Genomic DNA, 18,614 nt, shown 5'->3' with positions numbered 1-18,614 from the left:
CTATGACAGTGGCTACCCAAGCACACTCGAATTCCTTGTTTTAACCTTTTTCTCAAATACTGCCGTGCTTGGCTCCCATTCCTCGAAATATACATCATCGATTGATGAGGCATCATAGAGTATTTCAACTCCTCGAACTAAGACAAAGCCTAAGAATCTACGGTTTCTCTTTTGTTATGCGTTCCTGGATGTAGCATAGACATCATAGAATTCCCTAACAAGCGTCTCGCTGTATTCTCCCGGAACTTGAGTGAAGGATTCCCAGTCCCTCTTTTTGATGTTTTTAGCACATAAGGGTAGTGTTCTTTCAGACCGTTCAAGCCTAGCTACTTTTCTTCGAGGATTTTTCTTTTTGCAAAGTCATCTCTATACAAAGTCCAAGAGCCGAAAACGCCAAACCTGAGATCTTCACCACTTTTTTGGCGTGCTTCAGCATGGAGGTAAACTGGTGGCACAAGGTCAGTCTATGCCTCCTCCTCATCAGACTAGGAGGAATGCTCAGATATCTTGCTGGCTGTGTCAGGTCGTTTGCATTTGGATTGCTGTGATTGTAGGCTTAGAGTAGCAGCCCATTTCTTTCCTAGAGCAGGAGGTTGCTGCAATGCTAGGGATTTATTTGGTTCCATTCCTGTTAATTAATCAACGAGTGAGTATGTGATATGGCATGGGTAACATATTGAAAAGAAATGGAAAAAATATTTTTGCGACCAGTTATGCGATTGCATAACAACTCTACGAGCTACAAAATATTTTGCATAATACATCCCTCAGAAGAAAAACAAGTTATGTGGTTTACAAAAGTGGCCGCAGAATAACTTATGTGACCATAGATCGGTTGCATTTTGTTCTTTAGATATAGCATTTTGTCTATCTCTATCTGCGACCATTTTGCGATCACAAATTCAACCGCACATAGGCTTTTAGAAAACTACCTATGATGCAAAATGTGATGACTCTGTAGACCGCGAACCAGTTATGCGGACTGCAACATCGTTCTTAATCAAAAAGCTATTCTCAGTCCAGTGTATACACATCACTTCACACTTAGTCCCAAATACATAAGCTTTCCAATTGCTACACTTGAAACACATTAGGACGAAATTTAAGCAAATTTCTACAACTTTTCAACCCTTTACTTTACTCCTACTCTCTTATTTAAATCCTCAAATTTCGATTTACCCACAGTAGCCCTCAACGTTTATTTTTACTAAAATCACTCACAATTGATTACCTATAGCAAGGTGTTGGGGAAAAAGAGGAGGGAAATGAGAGTACATGGAATTCTTCAATTTGATTAAGCAAGATAAATGATGGAATTGTACATACTAGATAGCAGATGATGGGAGATTTCGGTCTGAAGCACGAGCAGGGTAAGCCCTTCCTTTTCAATTCCTTTTTGATTTTATGTTTTTAATGTTTTTGTTCTTTTCTATCTTTTATTTTCTGCTATGCTTTTTGTCCGTGTGTGTGGGAGTGTAAATGAACGACATAAATGATGAGTGAGGGATGTAGGGCTTACTACCTGAGAGGTTCGCAGTGAGGGAGTGCATCACATAACATATTATGCGGCCGCATATGTGTTATGCAATGGGTTAGTGACTGATTTGTGCGAATCAGCTTTGCAATAAGCTCTATGATTGCAAAATCATTATGCAGGACACAAAAAGTGAATTTCGCCGCATTTATGAAGGCCTAGATTGCATTGTTTTCTGCTTGTGTGCGGTCCACAAATCTATTATGGGGCCGCATATGTTGCCGAATAATACAGGTGAAGCTTGGCTTGCTTTCCTTCATTTTCCTCTGCCCTTGCATCTTGTTTCATTGTATTTTGGGTCACCTGCATTCTAACACACACCTCAAACTGGTCAACACTTACAAATGAACTTACCAAAATTAAAACCTGAACAAAAAAAAAATATTACCACACATGGGTTTCCTACCAAGAAACACTTGATTTAACGTCGCGACATGACGATGGTTCCCCCATTTTGACTAATCATTGGTGGGTGTTGGTGTAGGACCGTGTTTGAGTGCTAATTGTTCTACCAAGTTCCTTTCTCCAATGGTTCCGAGGTAATGCTTGACCCTTTGTCCATTTACTTTGAAAGTTCGAGTCTCGTCCTCGGATTCCAATTCAATAGAGCCACTAGAAGACACATTCACAATGTTGAATGGGCCAGACCATTTGGATTTGATTTTGACAGAAAGAACTTCATTCTCGAGTTGAAAATTAAGACCAAGTCACCAAATTTGAACTCCCGTTTCAAATTCTTCTTTTCATGAACAAACTTCATTCTTTCATTATACATGGCTGCATTCTATAGGCATGAAAACGGAATTCTTCCATCTCATTGAGTTGTGCCATCCTTAGATTAGTAGCTTCGGCCTAGTCAAGATTTAACTATTTCAATGCCCATATAGCTTTGTGTTCATGCTCCACTTGTAGGTGACACGCCTTAGCAAAAACCAACTGGTATGGTGATGTGCCAATGAGAGTCTTAAATGCTGTCAAATATGCCCACAATGCATCATCTAGCTTCTATGACCAGTTGGTCCTCTTTGTATTAATAGTTTTTGCTAGGATGTTTTTAATCTCCTGGTTGGAAACTTCAACTTGACCGCTCAACTGAGGATGATAAGGGGTGGCCACCTTGTTCTTGACTCCATATTTTTTGAACAACCCGGCAAAAGCTTTGTTGCAAAAGTGAGAACCACCATCACTAAGGATGGCCCTTGGGGTTCCATACCGCGTAAATATGTTCTTCTTCAAGAAAGCAGTTACACTCATTGCCTAATTGTTTGGCAAGGCAATTGCCTCGACCCATTTGGAGACATAATCTACTGACACCAAGATTTATGCCATGCCGCACGAGCTTACGAAGGGACCCGTAAAATCTATCCCCCACACATCAAAGATCTCAACCTCCATCACAAAGTTCCTAGGCATCTTTCTTATAGAAATTGACCCTTGTCTTTGACATTGGTCGCATGCCTTGACCATTTGGTTTGCATCTTGGTAGATCGATGGCAAATAATAGCCACATTCAAGAACTTCTACCGCAGTACGATTTCCACCATGATGGCCCCCACTGGGGAGTCATGACATGCTTTGAGAATTTGAATTACCTCATCTTCCGAAATACAACGCCGAATGATGTTGTCAGTGCAAATCCGAAATAGAAAGGGTTCCTCCCAATAGTATTGCCTACACTCCCGCAAGAACTTTTTCTTTCGATAGGCTTCCAATCTGTAGTGGATAAGGTCACTAACCAAGAAGTGAGCGATGTCGGCATACCAAGGAGTGAAGGTGCTAGAAATTGCCAATATGTGTTCATCTGGGATGACATCATTAATTTTAAGATCTTCTTTTGGTCTCCCATCCTCTTCAAGCCTAGATAGGTGATTCGCAACTTGATTCTCTGTTCCTTTCCGATATTTGACTTTAAAGTCAAACTCTTGTAACAAAAGAACCCACCTAATCAATCTTGGTTTAGCATCCTTCTTCGCCATAAGGTAGCAGAGAGTAGCATGATCGGCGTAGACTATCACTTTGGAGCCCAACAAATAAGCCCAGAATTTTTCAAAAGCATAGACAATAAGAAGCGGTTCTTGCTCCGTCACAGTGTAATTCATTTGTGCAAAATTGAGTGTCTTGCTTGCATAGTAGATAAGATGTAGAATCTTGTTATGGCATTGACCAAGTACTGCTCCAATAGCTACACTACTGGTGTCACACATGAATTTAAATGGAAGAGACCAATCAGGTGTGACAATAATAAGTGTCGTGGTGAGCTTGCTTTCAATTCTTCAAAAGCTTTGAGGAATTTCTCATTGAACTCAAACTTCGATACTTTTCAAGGTGCTTGAATATAGGACTTGTAGTGTTTGAGAAGTCTTTGATAAATCGCCTATAAAACACGGCATGTCCCAAAAAGCTCCGAACACCTTTTACCGAAGTGGGAGGAGGAAGCTTGGAAATGATCTCGATCTTTGTCCAATCAACCTCTATGCCTTGCTTGGAAATTTTGTGGCCCAGAATAATACCCTTGTCCACCATGAAGTGACGTTTGTCCCAATTAAGCACAAGGTTTGCTTCCTCACATCTTTTGAGCACTTGCCGAAGGTTGTCAAGGCAATGCTTAAAGGAGCATGCTTTTTTGCTTCGGATTTTGCTCTCTTGAGAGATCTCTCATTCTCATGTCCAACTTTTGAATAGATGCGATATGAGAGCCTACAAGCTCGGTCATGTTCTTCATCAAAGTGTCGGATCTATCTTGATTTTGCAATACTCGTTCAAGCATGTTTTCCATTTTGGACTCACTCGAAGGACTTTCTTTCCAATGTGGAGAGTTTGAATATTGCCCCTTTGGTGGAACATACGGGTTGGTACTCCGATTTGAAAAATTGTTGTTGTCGTTACTCCAATTTCCTTGATTTGAACTACTTTGGGCGTTTCGCTACTGTTGACTGCCTTTCCCTTTCTGTTTAGGCCTCCATTGGTTTTGTTGTCCTGAACCTTGGTAGGGTTGCCTTTGATAACCTCCTTGAGAGTTGTTGACATAATTTGCTTCCTCGTAATCCTCATTTGACATGGTTTGAACATCTTCCACCACATTCACCTTTTGTTTTTGGCTTTCACTGAACATCTTCGTCAACACATTGACATTGCTGGCAAGCCCGGCAATCACTTGATCTATTTCTTGGTTCTCCTTAATCATTTTGGTCAAGGAAGGCGTACCATATGCAATTCCACCTATGGTGTGTTCCGAGTTCCAAGCTTGGTTATGTTCTGCCATCTTGTCGAGGATTTGTGTGACCCTTACAAATGTTTTATCCATAAAGAATCTATCAGCTGCGTTTTTGGCTATGGATTGATTCATTGGATCCAAGCCCATGGAAAACTTTTCCAACAAGATATTATCGGGAAACCATGATTCGGCGACCTCACTAGATCGATACCATGCCTCATGTAGATGCTCTATCGGTAATTGCTTGAAAAAGAAAATTTTATCCTGGAGCTTGGACTTATTGCTCTGCAGAAATCATTTTACTAGGAAAGCTCAGACAAGTTCGGGCCAGGTATGAATGGAATTCGGCAGTGGATTTTAGATCCATTGTCTTGCCTCTCCAACTAGAGAGTACTTGAACATCTTCAACCTTAGGGCAACATCTGAGACTTGATTTTGCTTGTGCATTGCATACACACCCAAAATATTTCTAAGATGTTGTGTCGGATCATCACTGTGGAGTTTCGGAAAAACCCCTCTACCTTGACATTAGGATTAGATTATGTTCCACCTTGAAGGTGGCAACATCAACTCTTGGAGGGACAATGGCATTTGTATCCTCAATATACTCAACTATATCCGTAAAAATATTTTCTTCTTCTGGCTCGCCCATGTTTACCTACTGACACCAAGCAAAGAAGCAAATTGTGATGGAATAGAAGAAGATGTAAAGTAAAGCACACACTAATTAGTAATTTCAAAACTGTATACCTCGGCAACGATGCCAAAATTTGATATGCTCAAATTACACCTAAATAAATAGTGTAAGGAGGTCGATGTCAAATATAATCACCCAACTAGGTTGGGGTCAAATCCCACAGGAAATAGGTGTAAAAAGGTTAATTGAATAGTGTGAAACTTGACTTAAGTCGTAATTCTACTCCGTTAACGTAAAAAGAGAATGTTGTAATTGTGAATTATCAAGAAAACTGTTTTGTTATGAGAGTGTAATTAAATTGATTAAGGAAACCAAGGTTGTATCCCCATCAATGGAATATAATGCTATCGGTGTTAATATGATATATTTCTACTGGAAGGTCCTTTGATATGCAAATGGTTCCTAAATGACTAACCAATATTCTCCAATAGTTAGGTAGTATTGTCTCTTTATGATTTTCCTAAATATAAAAGAGTTACAATTAAGAACAACCAATTTATGCCATATAGAACCCACTTATTCCTAAGCGATTCTATGAAATACGGTTTACAGCCTTGAGTTATTGTAATTCAATTCTACTAAACCATAACCCACTTTTCCAAGTAAAGATTGAGTGAAATGGCATTAGTCAATGTTTGCAACCATCAACATAAATGAAGCCTGAGAAATGAATAAGTGTGTGTGTATATATATATATATATATATATATATATGCATATTCAATAGTAAACACCTATTAACATTACACCCATTTAAGGCCCACAACCTTAGTATTTAAAACTAGCTTCTCATACTAGAATCCAAGAATAAAGCAATAAATAAAGTCAAAAAGCTTACAAAGATGACAAGATTATCTCTTCAAAAGCTTCCATAATAATGGTGTATTCGATTATCTAAGTGTAGCCGCTTCTTCGACAAGATGTCCCACAAAATCATAGTTATTCTATTTATAATGGTGTTAGGCACCATTGAAATTTCTATTCAAAACCCGAAAGCTCGTAATTCCAAGTTAGGTATTTGTGTTAGAGATGTGTTCGGACCTTTTGGATTGATCTGTACATTAAAAAGTTAAGAAATTAGATTTTCCAGAAAAGTGCACTTATGCGGTCCATTATGGGGTCGCATAATTGGTATGCGGACCGCATAGTTTCCGCAGGGCGTGGTGCAACTAGGGGTGGTGCGCAGAGTTCAGGAGGACCCAGCCGGTTCTATGCTATGAGTGGTCACCAGACTGTAGAGGCTTCTCCTGATGTTGTTACAGGTATTCTGACTATCCAATCTCATGATGTGTATGCATTTATTGGCCCTGGTTCTACCTTGTCCTATGTTACCCCTTTTGTTGCTATGGAATTCGGGATAGAACAAGAACAACTTTATCAACCATTCTCGGTATCTACTCCGGTTGGCGAGTCAATTTTGGATGCTTGTGTTTATAGAAGTTGTGTTGTCATGGTGCGTGGTAGGGATACCATGGATGATCTTATTGAATTGGGGATGGTTGATTTTGACGTAATAATGGGGATGGATTGGCTTTATGCATGTTTTGCCAAACTTGATTGTTGTACTAAAACCATGAGGCTTGAATTTCCTAATGAGCTTGTTGTTGAATGGAAGGGAGATAACGTAGCGCCTAAAGGTCGGTTTATTTCTTACATTAGGGCCACGAAGATGATCAAGAAGGGGTGTATCTATCATTTAGTTCGGGTTACGGACACCAATGCCGAGGCGCATAGCCTTGAGTCTGTGCCTGTTGTGAATGAATTTTTGGATGTCTTTCCAGATGAACTCCCTGGAATTCATCCAGACAGGGAGATTGATTTTGGGATCGATGTGATGCCAGGCACACAACCTATATTAATTCCACCTTACAGAATGGCACCGGAAAAATTGAAAGAGCTAAAGGAACAATTGAAGGATTTGCTAGAAAAGGGTTTCATCCGATCGAGTGTGTCACCGTAGGGCGCACTGGTCTTGTTTGTAAGGAAGAAAGATGGGTCGATACAGATGTGTATTGACTACCGGCAACTCAACAAGGTTACAATCAAAAATAAATATCCTCTACCAAGGATAAATGACTTGTTTGATCAATTTCAAGGTGCTACGTGTTTCTCAAAAATTGACTTGCGGTCCAGGTATCGCCAATTGAAGATAAGGGAGCAGGATATTCCAAAACAGCTTTCAGGACTCGGTATGGGTACTTTGAATTTATGGTGATGTCTTTTGGGCAAACAAATACCCTGACAGCTTTCATGGATCTTATGAATCGAGTCTTCAAGCCTTTTCTTGACTCCTTTGTGATAGTATTCATTGACGATATTCTTTTATATTCCCGAAGTCGAGAAGATCATGCTAACCATCTCAGGGAAATTCTGCAGACTCTTCACCAACATCAACTGTAAGCGAAATTTTTGAAATGTAAATTTTTTCTTGAATCCGTCACGTTCTTGGGTTATGTCATCTCCAGGGAAGGAATTATGGTTGATCCTCAAAAGATTGTAGCAGTGAGGAATTGGCCCAGACCTACCACTTCAACGGACATTCGCAGTTTCTTGGGTTTGGCAAGGTTATAGCCTACGCCTCTAGGCAACTCAAAAATCATGAAAAGAACTATCCAGCCCATGACTTAGAGCTTTCGGCAGTGATGTTTGCGATAAAGATTTGGCGACATTATTTTTTATGGGGTTCATATGGACATTTTTACGGACCACAAGAGCCTTCAATATATTTTCAAGCAGAAGGAGTTAAATCTGAGACAAAGAAGATGGCTAGAGTACTCAAGGACTATGGCATTGATATTCTCTATCACCCGGGAAAGGCTAATGTTGTGGTGGATGCTCTTAGTTGAAAGTCTATGGGGAGTTTGGCTCATTTGGAGGCATATCAGACGCCATTGGCCAAGGAGGTTCACCAGTTGGCTAGTTTAGGAGTTCGCCTTGCGGACTCTAATGAAGGAGGAGTGATTGTGCAGAATAGGGTTGAATCATCACTTGTGGTGGAAGTGAAAGAGAAGCAATTCAACGATCCATTGTTAGCACAACTGAAAGAGGGGATTCATAAACACATGACCATAGCTTTTTCCCTTGTCATGGATGATGGTACCCTACGGTACCAAGGCCGCCTATGTGTTTCGGATATCGACGGTCTTCGAGAAAGGATCATGGCAGAAGCTCACATTTCCAGGTATTCCATGCACCCAGGTTCTACGAAAATGTATCATGATCTCAAGGAAATTTATTGTTGGAACAACATGAAAAAGGATGTGGCAAACTTTGTGGCAAAATGTTCGAACTGTCAGCAAGTGAAGGCTGAACATCAGAGAACCGGTGGATTGGCCCAAAGCATATAGATTCCAATGAGGAAATGGGAGATGATCAATATGGATTTTGTGTTAGGGTTGCCGCACACTCTGCACAAGTTTGACTCAACTGGGGTGATTGTGGACTGACTCACGAAATCAGCACACTTCTTGCCAGTTAAATCTACCGACACAGCGGAACAGTATGCTCGGTTGTGTATCAAGGAAATAGTCAGGTTGCATGGCACTCCAATCTCAATCATTTCAGATCGAGGGGCTTATTTCACAACCAACTTTTGGAAGAAATTTCAGCAAGGTTTAGGTACGCAGGTAAATCTCAGTACTGCTTTTCACCCTCAGACTGACGGGCAAGCAGAGCAGACTATTCAGATGCTTGAGGATATGATGTGTGCTTGTACTCTTGATTTCAAGGGTAGTTGGGACGACCATTTGCCACTCATAGAATTTGCTTACAACAACAACTTCCATGCTAGTATCCAGATGGCACCATTCGAGGCATTGTATGGTAGAAGATGTAGGTCTCCCATTGGGTGGTTCGAGGTTGGAGAAGCTAAATTGGTAGGGATGGACCTCGTGTATCAGGCTATGGAGAAAGTTAAGATTACTAAAGAGAGGTTAAAAACTGCTTAGAGTCGCCAAAAGTTTTATTCGGACGTTCGTCACAGAGATTTGGAGTTCAAAGAAGATGATTGGGTATTTTTGGAGGTTTCCCCATTAAGGGTATCATGCGGTTTGGAAAGAAAGGAAAATTGAGTCCGAGGTATGTCGGACCATACAGAATCATTCAGAGGATTGGTCAGGTGGCGTACAAGCTCGATCTGCCACCCGAGATGTCATTGGTACATCCGGCCTTCCATGTGTCTATGTTGAGGAAGGTAGTGGGAGATCTGTCCACTATTGTGCCAGTTGAAACTATTGAGGTTAATGAAGAACTTTCTTATGAAGAAGTTCCAGTTGTCATTCTTGATAGGCAAGTCCAGAAATTGAGAAATAAGGAAATTTCCTCCTTAAAAGTGTTATGGCGGAGCGAGCAGGTTGAGGAAGCCACTTGGAAAGCATAGGAAGAAATGAGAAACAAGTACCCACATTTGTTTGTATAGCCATGTAATAGCTTTTATGCATTTGGTTCCTATGAACTCTTATCTTTTGACTTGATCTATGTAAAATTGTCCTGTTTTGGTTATATGTTGCCTATGCAGCCATGGTTAGTGACGTACAAGTTATGATTAGGTCTATGGAATGTGTACATGCTTTTAGGATATGTTTCTGGGCTCTCTGACAGGTGGATAGGCCTAGATACAAAGGAAACTTTGGCGAAAATTTTGGAAATTTAGGGAGTTAGCCAAATTTAGGACTGTTAATATGTTTCATGATGTGAAAAAGGGCTGAAGTTACATAAGGATTGCTAATGAGTGAACCTTGATCCTTATTCGAGGACGAATGATCTTAAGTGGGGGAGGATGTAAGGCCCCGTGGAAATTTTTACTCAAAACACAAAAGCTCGTACTGCCAAGTTAGGTATATGTGTTAGAGATGTGTAAAATTCTTCGCGGCTCGCTTTGGATTGATTTGTGTATTAAAAAATTAAGAAATTATATTTTCCAGAAAAGTGCGCTTCTGTGGTCCATTATGCAGTCACATAATAGGTATGCGGACCACATAGTCATCACAGAGTCATTTAGTGTGTTGGTTAATTTGAGGTCAACTATGCGGCCAATTATGCGATCGCATAATCATTATGCGGGCCGCATAGTCATCATATAACCCCCTTGGAATTTTGTGAAGGGCATTTCTGCGGTACATTATGCGATCACAGAACAGGTATGTGGACCGCACTTCTATCGCATACCTAGGCAGTGTGTTCAGGTTTTGAGGCATTTTTGCGGTCCATTCTGCGGGCCGCATGTCCATTATGCGATTGCATATGCGATCACAGATCATGTCAGGGCTCCAATTTTCTAACTTTTAAAACACGAACCCATCCCATTAAAAATACCCCATTAGATCATTTTTCTATTACTTCACGGCATATATAGTGAGAGAGGAAGTTTTAGAGAGAGAGAGAGAGGGAGTGATCTTGATCAAGTCCCCACTAAATCCTTGCCACAAATCCTTGAAGATTGTCAAGTGAAATTACTAGGTTTTCACCCTAAAAGGTAAGAACTTGTACCCTCATCTATAATTTCAAAATTTCTATTAAAATAAGTGATTAGCAAGTGGGTTTATGGGTATAAGGGCTGATAATCTTGCATGCATAAAAGATAATAGGGTATGGGGAGATTGTGAACCAAAACGATAACAATTGTGGTATAGGATGATAAAAATCTCTCACAAAAGGGTCCTAAAATCAATGTGCACACTTACTTAAATGAGCTAGAATCTTATTCATGCCTCTAATTCTTGGTTCAACTTGTAATTTTCAAAAAATAGATCGAAGTTGCTAGGAAATTTTGGAATTTATTATAAGGATTTAAAGAAAGCTCTATTGAGATATATATGGCTAAAACCCCCTTCTCTTAGAAGTTGAGCCTCCATGGCACCCATGCAAATGTTGTAAGTCCGAAATTTGATTGATGAGGTACTTGTTATGTCAAATGAACTAATGTTGTGAAAATGTATGTGGAAGGTGCTTCTCCATGTGTTTAATGTGTTATTCTTTGTAAATTGAGGATGTGTGGAGAATATGAGCTGTGTGCTAAATGCCTAATGTTGTCAAGTCAATGTTACATTGTGATTAATATGCTTAACTAGATGAATTCCTCCCTATGCTTATAATTTGAATTGCTTTTGTATGTGCCCATGATATTTAATGGCAAGGTCAATGTTGAAAAATGGGAACAATGCAAAATGTGAGCTATGTAATGTGGTAATTGTGGCCCCAAGTGCCGATGAACTAATACATGTGAAACCAATGATGGAAGTGAGAGGATTAACGGAAAAAGGTAACGTCTTGGTAAGATGGCTTAGCTGATCGGGTCGTGATCGGATGCCATATTATACACACATGGTGGTAATGTATTGATAATTGAAATTAGAAAGCGAGAATGAAATAAGGGTAACGTCTTGGTAAGACGGATTAGCCGATTAGGCCGTGATCGGACTTTGCCCAATGAAGCAGTGGTAATGTGGATGATGATGCAATGATATGGAATGCCCCAATATAAAATTTCACAAATTATGTGAAAACTATGTGAACCTCTTATATTGTTGATGTGGTGCTTATTTGAAGCTTGTTGTCCTTATGATTTCTTTTTACTCTTGTATGGTTGTTCTTTCTAACTGGAAGGTATTTAGTTATACATACTAGTACTATTCCATGGTACTAACATCCCTTTTGTCAGGGCGCTACATTTTTAAATGAATGTAGGTGGCTCCATAGCGGATAGTGCCGATCGCACGTAGCAGAGCATCCTCCTCTCAGAGTCTTGGTGAGCCCCTTTATCTTTCAGGGGGTTATGCTGTACATCTTTTGTTATAGATATTCACTTTTGAGGTATAGCAGGGGCCTTGTTACCGGCGTTGTTATTATTGTCTTTTGTATCCTTAGAGGCTCCGTAGACGTTTGTGTGGGTTATGTACGGGTGTTGGATGGGCCAATGAACTATGTTGTAACTTTGTACTCTAGTTCTTCTAAACTATAATTGTATAAAATCTTGAAACTTAATCATGGTTTAAGGTTTATGGCATGAAAATAATTTAACAATGTGAATGTTCAAATTTGATAATGTCTAAATAAACGATAGTATGGTTCCCTTAACCGTATTGAGTTGGGTAGAAAAGTATTAATAAAGCTTTCTCATTTGGAGTTCACTCAATTGAGCGCCGGTCGCGCCTCCCAAGGTTGGGGCGTGACAAATGGGCTAAAAATCGGGGTCAAAAGTGACAAAAATAACCCTGCAAATCACGTTTGCGACTGTAGAAAGGGTCGCAGAATAGTTTCACGACTCGGATATCTACATTTCCATTGCATAGTTAGTGGTCTAGCAGCCCATTTTTCCATCGCACTTCTATTATGCGGTCCGCAATCAATTTTGCGACCGCATTTGGTACCGTAAAGTCATTCTCGCAGAAACTCTATTTGCATTTGTGCGGTCATTATGCGGTCCGCACAAGAATTATACGACTGTAGAATGGACCGCAAAATCCACTCTCAAGACTGGGTTGATCAGCTTCACTCTGCGGTTCGTTTGCGGACCGCACATCACTTTTGTGGTCGCAAACTTGCTGCATTTCCGCCCTTCTATAGGTTTTTTGTTATCTTTTCTATATTCTTAGTTCTTCAAGTCTAGTTTGCTGCAAAACACCAAAACTACATAAGAATTGAATTAATATGATTTAAAAGATGAGCTAAAGCCTTTTTAATTAGTATCAAAAAAGCCGCAATTGTACGGCACATCAGAGAATCGCACTATTACACCCTATGTTTTCGTACACGCGAGCAAGTCGCAAGTCAATTGATGTAAGCTCAAGAATGAGATCATCCTTGAAAGTATATGAAGTAAGTTAATCATATTACCTTGGAGGTTACAAGTCTTTAAGATCATGAATAACAAGTACCAAGAGGGTTGGGATGCTTAGAAGCTAAATCAATTGAAGAAAATAAGTTTCGTCGAAAGTCGATAAGTTCTGAATGTTATAGCATGTACTTTGGGGTGAGAGTAGGGTTATTAATATGATAATAAGGTTATTTTATGAGTTATTGTAGTCTAATAATAGTCTTATGTTGAGTTTAAAAATCAAGCGAGTTGTGGAACAAATGTTTGCAAAGGTCATCACAAGTTACACTCATAAATGTGCTGAAACTTAGGTCAGATTTATCTGAGCTTTTTTGCCAATATACTTGGAATTAAGGGATGATCCACATATCAAATTGAATATCTACGAGTCTTCTTTCTAATGCATTAAAACATTTGTCGAGTAGAGAGGCATTTGTAGTTTCGCGAGACTGCATAGACTGTATAGGTGACAAGTAGGCGTGTCACTGAAGCTTTTTGAGCAATACATTTTATGCATTATATGAGGTCTTTTTGGGACATATTATATACCAAATTGAAGGTCTTGGAATTTAGTTTTCAACGCTCTTAAACGTTCGTTCATAAAACATCAAGATAAAAAAGATATAAGTGTTGGAAGATGGGCCAATGCTAGGGGTGCCAAGCTAGCACCTCTTTGACCTTTTCAAAAGTTTTTTTTAATGAGGGATTTTTTTTTGGTTGATAGTATTTTTTTATTAAAAAAATACAACAATTAGGAAAAGTACAAATAAGGGGGGACAATAACACCAGTATTGTTGCCCATATGCCTTGGCTATATAATCACTCCTCTGCGCCTCACATTGCCTTATGATGACAGCCTCATGTAGAGGATTCATGGTGTAGCTATCGAAAACGTCTCACGAGGGCATACAATCTCACAGCCGTGTGGATAATTTCCAAAGGCATAGGATCAAGGCAACACAAATCGGGCTAAACCTTACCTTACTAATCCTATTGAAGCATAAAAAACCTCACCTACTAGCAAGCATGTAAAAAATATGAAGTTGAACGTACCAAATATTCTATGATCATCACAGAATTTATAACATATTCTGTGATGATATTACACATGATAATACTTAAAAAATGATAAAATAAGAATATGTAAAAAATTGTATCTTGTCCCTCTTTCTTGGATATTGTGCATTCTTTAATTTGTAGCTCTTTGGCTTCTTGTTCCACCGTCTTCAAATATTATTCAAACTTTATCATTTCTTTTTTGATTTGTTTGACCTTGTGGAGGTGGTAGATACACTCACCTTCTGCTTTGCATTTCTCATTGGCGGCTTCCTAATGACAACCTCTTGTGTTGCTTTTCCATCCCAACTGTGTTGCCATTCATGTGCCTTATTTTTGTTTTTATTTGATCCACTTCTCATGTGTCGAGGAGAAAGGTCTCCCACCCTAGATATATTTTTGAAGGAGTCATCCAGTAGTTCCTCTTCCTCCCCTTCTTCATAGAAATCTCGACCCATGTCCATTCCAAAAGCGTCACTTTGATTGCATCCGACCATCACTAATGCACCATGGTCCTTCCTCATATTATCAAGAGCTCTCAATGTATCCATGTCATGTGTAACAAGATCATGGAGAATATTGGTAGGTGTCAGGTTGAATTTTGTAGTCAATCAAATTGATCCAGCTGTTCTTTCATTTGCTACTGCATTGTGCATTTCTGAAATTTCAGCATCATTCACCTCTACTTTTTGCTGCTGCCCAGCCTGAATTAACGACATGTTGATGTCTTTAGGACTATGGTGAGATGTTGAAGCAGTTGCTATTTTTTTGTTCTGTCCAGTTGGTACAAACGCAGCAACATTAGGACTAAGTTTCGTCTTGGTTTGCACATTTGGTGGATTACTGGAAACCTTCTCAAAAACAATTACTGCCCCTTCCATTGTGTTATCCCCTCGTTGTGTTGACGAACATGTTTCTTGAGTGTTTTGTTCCTGGGAATCACCAACATAAACTTCATTTTCTTCATACTCTTCTATTTGGTCAGCCTATAGCTTACGCTTAGAGCTAATTACCTCTCGAAGATCGTTTAAAAACTGGACAGGTTCATCACTTAGCTCAGCTTCACCTATTATGCCTTCATGTTCTTGTCTTGTATGGTTAGCTCTTCCCATTTTTGTTGCTGGAGATATCATTAATAAGGTTTGTTGATTGTTTCCTGTAGATATCAATTGCTGCCCCGAATCACCTCCTTGCTCACCAAAAGACTCCATCGATTGGGATGGAACCTCATGAACCGATGTATTCAAAGTAACTAAAGGAGCCTTGATTTTTGGAATGGTGTTTATGCACATCGCTTCCTGAGCATCCTTGACCATTTTGGCAAGATCTGGATTGGAGATGTGTAAAATTGGTGAGGCTGCATTAGATACTTGGTCAGCCCCTGCAGTGTGGTCACCAACAGTAACGATCGCAAGTCCTTCGTCCTTTGAATTTTTCTGCTGTTTTTCACGATCTGTAGATCTAGAAAATAATGATCGTGACTCATCATCCTTCTGTTGCTCCTTGTTTCCAGCCACATTCATAGCATGCTCACCATCATTCACCAACATATCAAAGGAGTTTGAAACCCCAATGACTTTAGATGGTATAATCTGATTTTGCAGGCATTGAGATTGCTTCTTGCTAGGTGATCTATTCACCATTGTCCAATTGTTACTCTTTGTATCAGTCTTGCTTCGAGCTGTGACTGATAGTCTTGGAGTATGAAGTGACTGGCCAGCACTTTTAGTCATTAAATGATCAGCCCTCGGAGTTGTTCGCTCTACAGTAGTGTCCAATGAAGTAGTAGGATTCACAATCCCAGGTGCAGCCTGCTCCTTTCCAGTTGAGACTTGAGCTTGTTTGGATTCTACATTCAACACCTTATACCCTGTTGAAGTTGCATACTCCAACTCCATAACATCTACATGGTTTTCCTCAACAGTGGCTTCCACACCTGTTGATATATCAGCTGGTTTTAAGTCGTCTCTCTCTTCATTTTTCCATAGAACATGATTAGATAAAACCCATAAAACCTATCCTTGAGCTCTCTAATATGGTTTCAAAGAAGATTAACATCCCGGGTAGAAAATCGAGAAGCGATAACATTAGAACGATTCCTACGATGTGAGTATCATTTACCGCGTCTCATTTTCTTTGTAGTTTGAGTTTTTGAAGGTACTTCATAGTTAAGAAAATGCCTAATTTCTGTATTTAAGCTTTTAAATACCAAAGAAGGTTGATAAATTCATTTCCTAATAGTTAGAACTCAAGGGATGGTATTGGAAGCGGTGGGTTTGATTTATTTTACTTTTTATGGGCTGTTTTGTAGTCCACTCGTGTTGGCCTATTGTGCTGGTGATTGATAGAGTTTGGAAGGATGAAGGGCATGGAGAAATGCTACATGTGGTAGGGTAGTATGTTGGTCGCTCGTCGTTGCAATTTCAGGCTAATTGATAACTTGTTGATTGTGTATGTTATGGTATATTTGGGGTTTTTGTTGTATTGAAGGTCCCAAATTGTAGTTGGCTTGTTTTTTAAGTTGCATATTGTATTGTGTTTGTATATTGCCTATAATAGGCTTTAGGGAGCAGTAAAATCAGGGGAAATGCTGCCCATTTCATTTTGGAATCCAGTTATCATTTGAGATACATGATACATGTATTTCTTTGTTATAGGGTTGGCGCGCTAGTTGTCATGAGCTTGTTTTTGATGTTGTTCTTATTGTATTGCTCTGGTTGTTGTTGTTGGTATCTGGTATTGGATGAGGACCTTGTTACAGGGGAGATGCTGTCCAAATTTACATAAACGAGCTACTAGTTTAAGTTGCGGACTTAGCCTTTACTCAGCAGTGATTTTGCATCTCCTTATGCTATTGTCGATTGAGTTGAGTTGTTTGAAGAATTTCTTGGAAGGTATTAAGGACTCAATGAAATTAAGGTATGTTAAGAATATCCCTTTTTTCCTTTTGGCATGATCCATATGATCCAACGAAATGAGCAAGCACATATCTTTCACAAATGATTCTATTCTTAGAAGTACTAGGGTTGCCTATGTTCTTGATTCCCCATATTTCCTACTATCATATCGTCTATTCATGGGTCTCATGACATTCCAAGAGATCTTATTGACTTACTTAATTATGCATTGCATCCATTTATACATGTATATTGACTCGTGACTATATGGCATTATATATGCGTATAGTATATGTATATGGGGTATGGTGAAAGGCTGGTATACATTGATGATTTCTCCCACAGAGGCTGAGATGATATGATGGGATTCCCTTAGGCGCTTGATGATGTTATGTACGCAGATACCTATGCATGATATGACATTTATGTGCATATACATGACATTATAAATGTTTCATGATTCACTGAGCCATTCAGACTTACAGGTTGAGTTCTTTACTCCATGTTTCTTTTATGTTTTTATATACTGCTTTCATGCCTGACATACTCGGTACTTTATTTGTACTAACATCCTTTTTGCCTGGGGACGCTGCATTTCATGCCTACAGGTCCCGATAGATAGGTTGACAGTGCTCCTGGTAGGCTATCAGCTCAATGGAAGGTGTTAGTGCACTCCATTTGCTCCGGAGTTGCCTATTTAGCTAGTATGATTTGGACATATACTGATTGTTATGGCGGGGCCCTTCCCAACCTTTTTGACGTTTATGTACTCTTAGTGGATTGTAGATGGATATCAGGTATATGGATACTTGTATGACCTTATCGGCCTATGTTTTAAGCTTACAAATGATCATATCGGCCTTATAGGCCCTTATGTCACCTATATAAGTCTCTATATCATGTTGGGTCATCCTATGTTTGGTATTCCCTTATGTTTTATTCTGATTATCTCATGACGGCCCTTTTGTCCCATATACCCATGATAGTACGATAAGAAAGATACTTGTTTGATCAAGGTACCAGGTACCCATTGTGACCCTTCGGTTTGGGTCGTGACACCCGTTGACGGAGAATATGAACCATTGAAGATGTATTTTTCCGATGAGGAAGGTTTTCTTTTAGGGGAAGATATCGCCGAGGCATATGACAGTTGAAAGATGTTTTTCGACAGAGCCGCAAACTTCAAAGTAGTGGGCATCCGAGCCATTTTGGTATTGAAAACCGATCGACATTATCTGATATCCGCCAAGCTTAGGTTCTCGTGCACCAACAATATGGTGGAATACGAGGCTTGCATCTTAAGACTCAAATTGTCCATCGACATGAATATTAAGAAATTGCTGTTAATCAGAGATTCAGAGTTGCTAGTACATCATTTACTAGGAGAATGGGCCACTAAAACAC

At 39.5% G+C, this 18,614-nt stretch overlaps 2 protein-coding genes across 2 annotated transcripts; both read left to right on the top strand.

Annotated features, from left to right (window-relative positions):
- The first annotated feature begins 6,660 nt into the window (after nucleotides 1–6,660).
- On the top strand, nucleotides 6,661–7,404 carry LOC138868878 (uncharacterized). The gene has a single exon (XM_070146455.1). It carries the CDS (start codon nucleotides 6,661–6,663, stop codon nucleotides 7,402–7,404), a length of 744 nt encoding a protein of 247 aa, XP_070002556.1.
- An 892-nt stretch (nucleotides 7,405–8,296) lies between these two features.
- Nucleotides 8,297–8,791, top strand: LOC138868877 (uncharacterized). Its single transcript, XM_070146453.1, has one exon. The coding sequence runs from the start codon at nucleotides 8,297–8,299 to the stop codon at nucleotides 8,789–8,791; it is 495 nt and encodes a 164-aa protein (XP_070002554.1).
- The last annotated feature ends 9,823 nt before the right edge of the window (nucleotides 8,792–18,614 follow it).

Source organism: Nicotiana sylvestris, chromosome 5 (assembly GCF_000393655.2).
Source record: "Nicotiana sylvestris chromosome 5, ASM39365v2, whole genome shotgun sequence".
NCBI lineage: Eukaryota > Viridiplantae > Streptophyta > Magnoliopsida > Solanales > Solanaceae > Nicotiana > Nicotiana sylvestris.
The sequence above is the reverse complement of the archived record's forward strand: the minus strand, read 5'-3'. Positions and strand labels throughout refer to the sequence as shown.

Excerpts from the sequence above, each read along its gene's own strand:
- LOC138868878 (XM_070146455.1), top strand. The coding sequence starts at position 6,661 with ATGAGTGGTCACCAGACTGTAGAGGCTTCTCCTGATGTTGTTACAGGT.
- LOC138868877 (XM_070146453.1), top strand. The coding sequence starts at position 8,297 with ATGGGGAGTTTGGCTCATTTGGAGGCATATCAGACGCCATTGGCCAAG.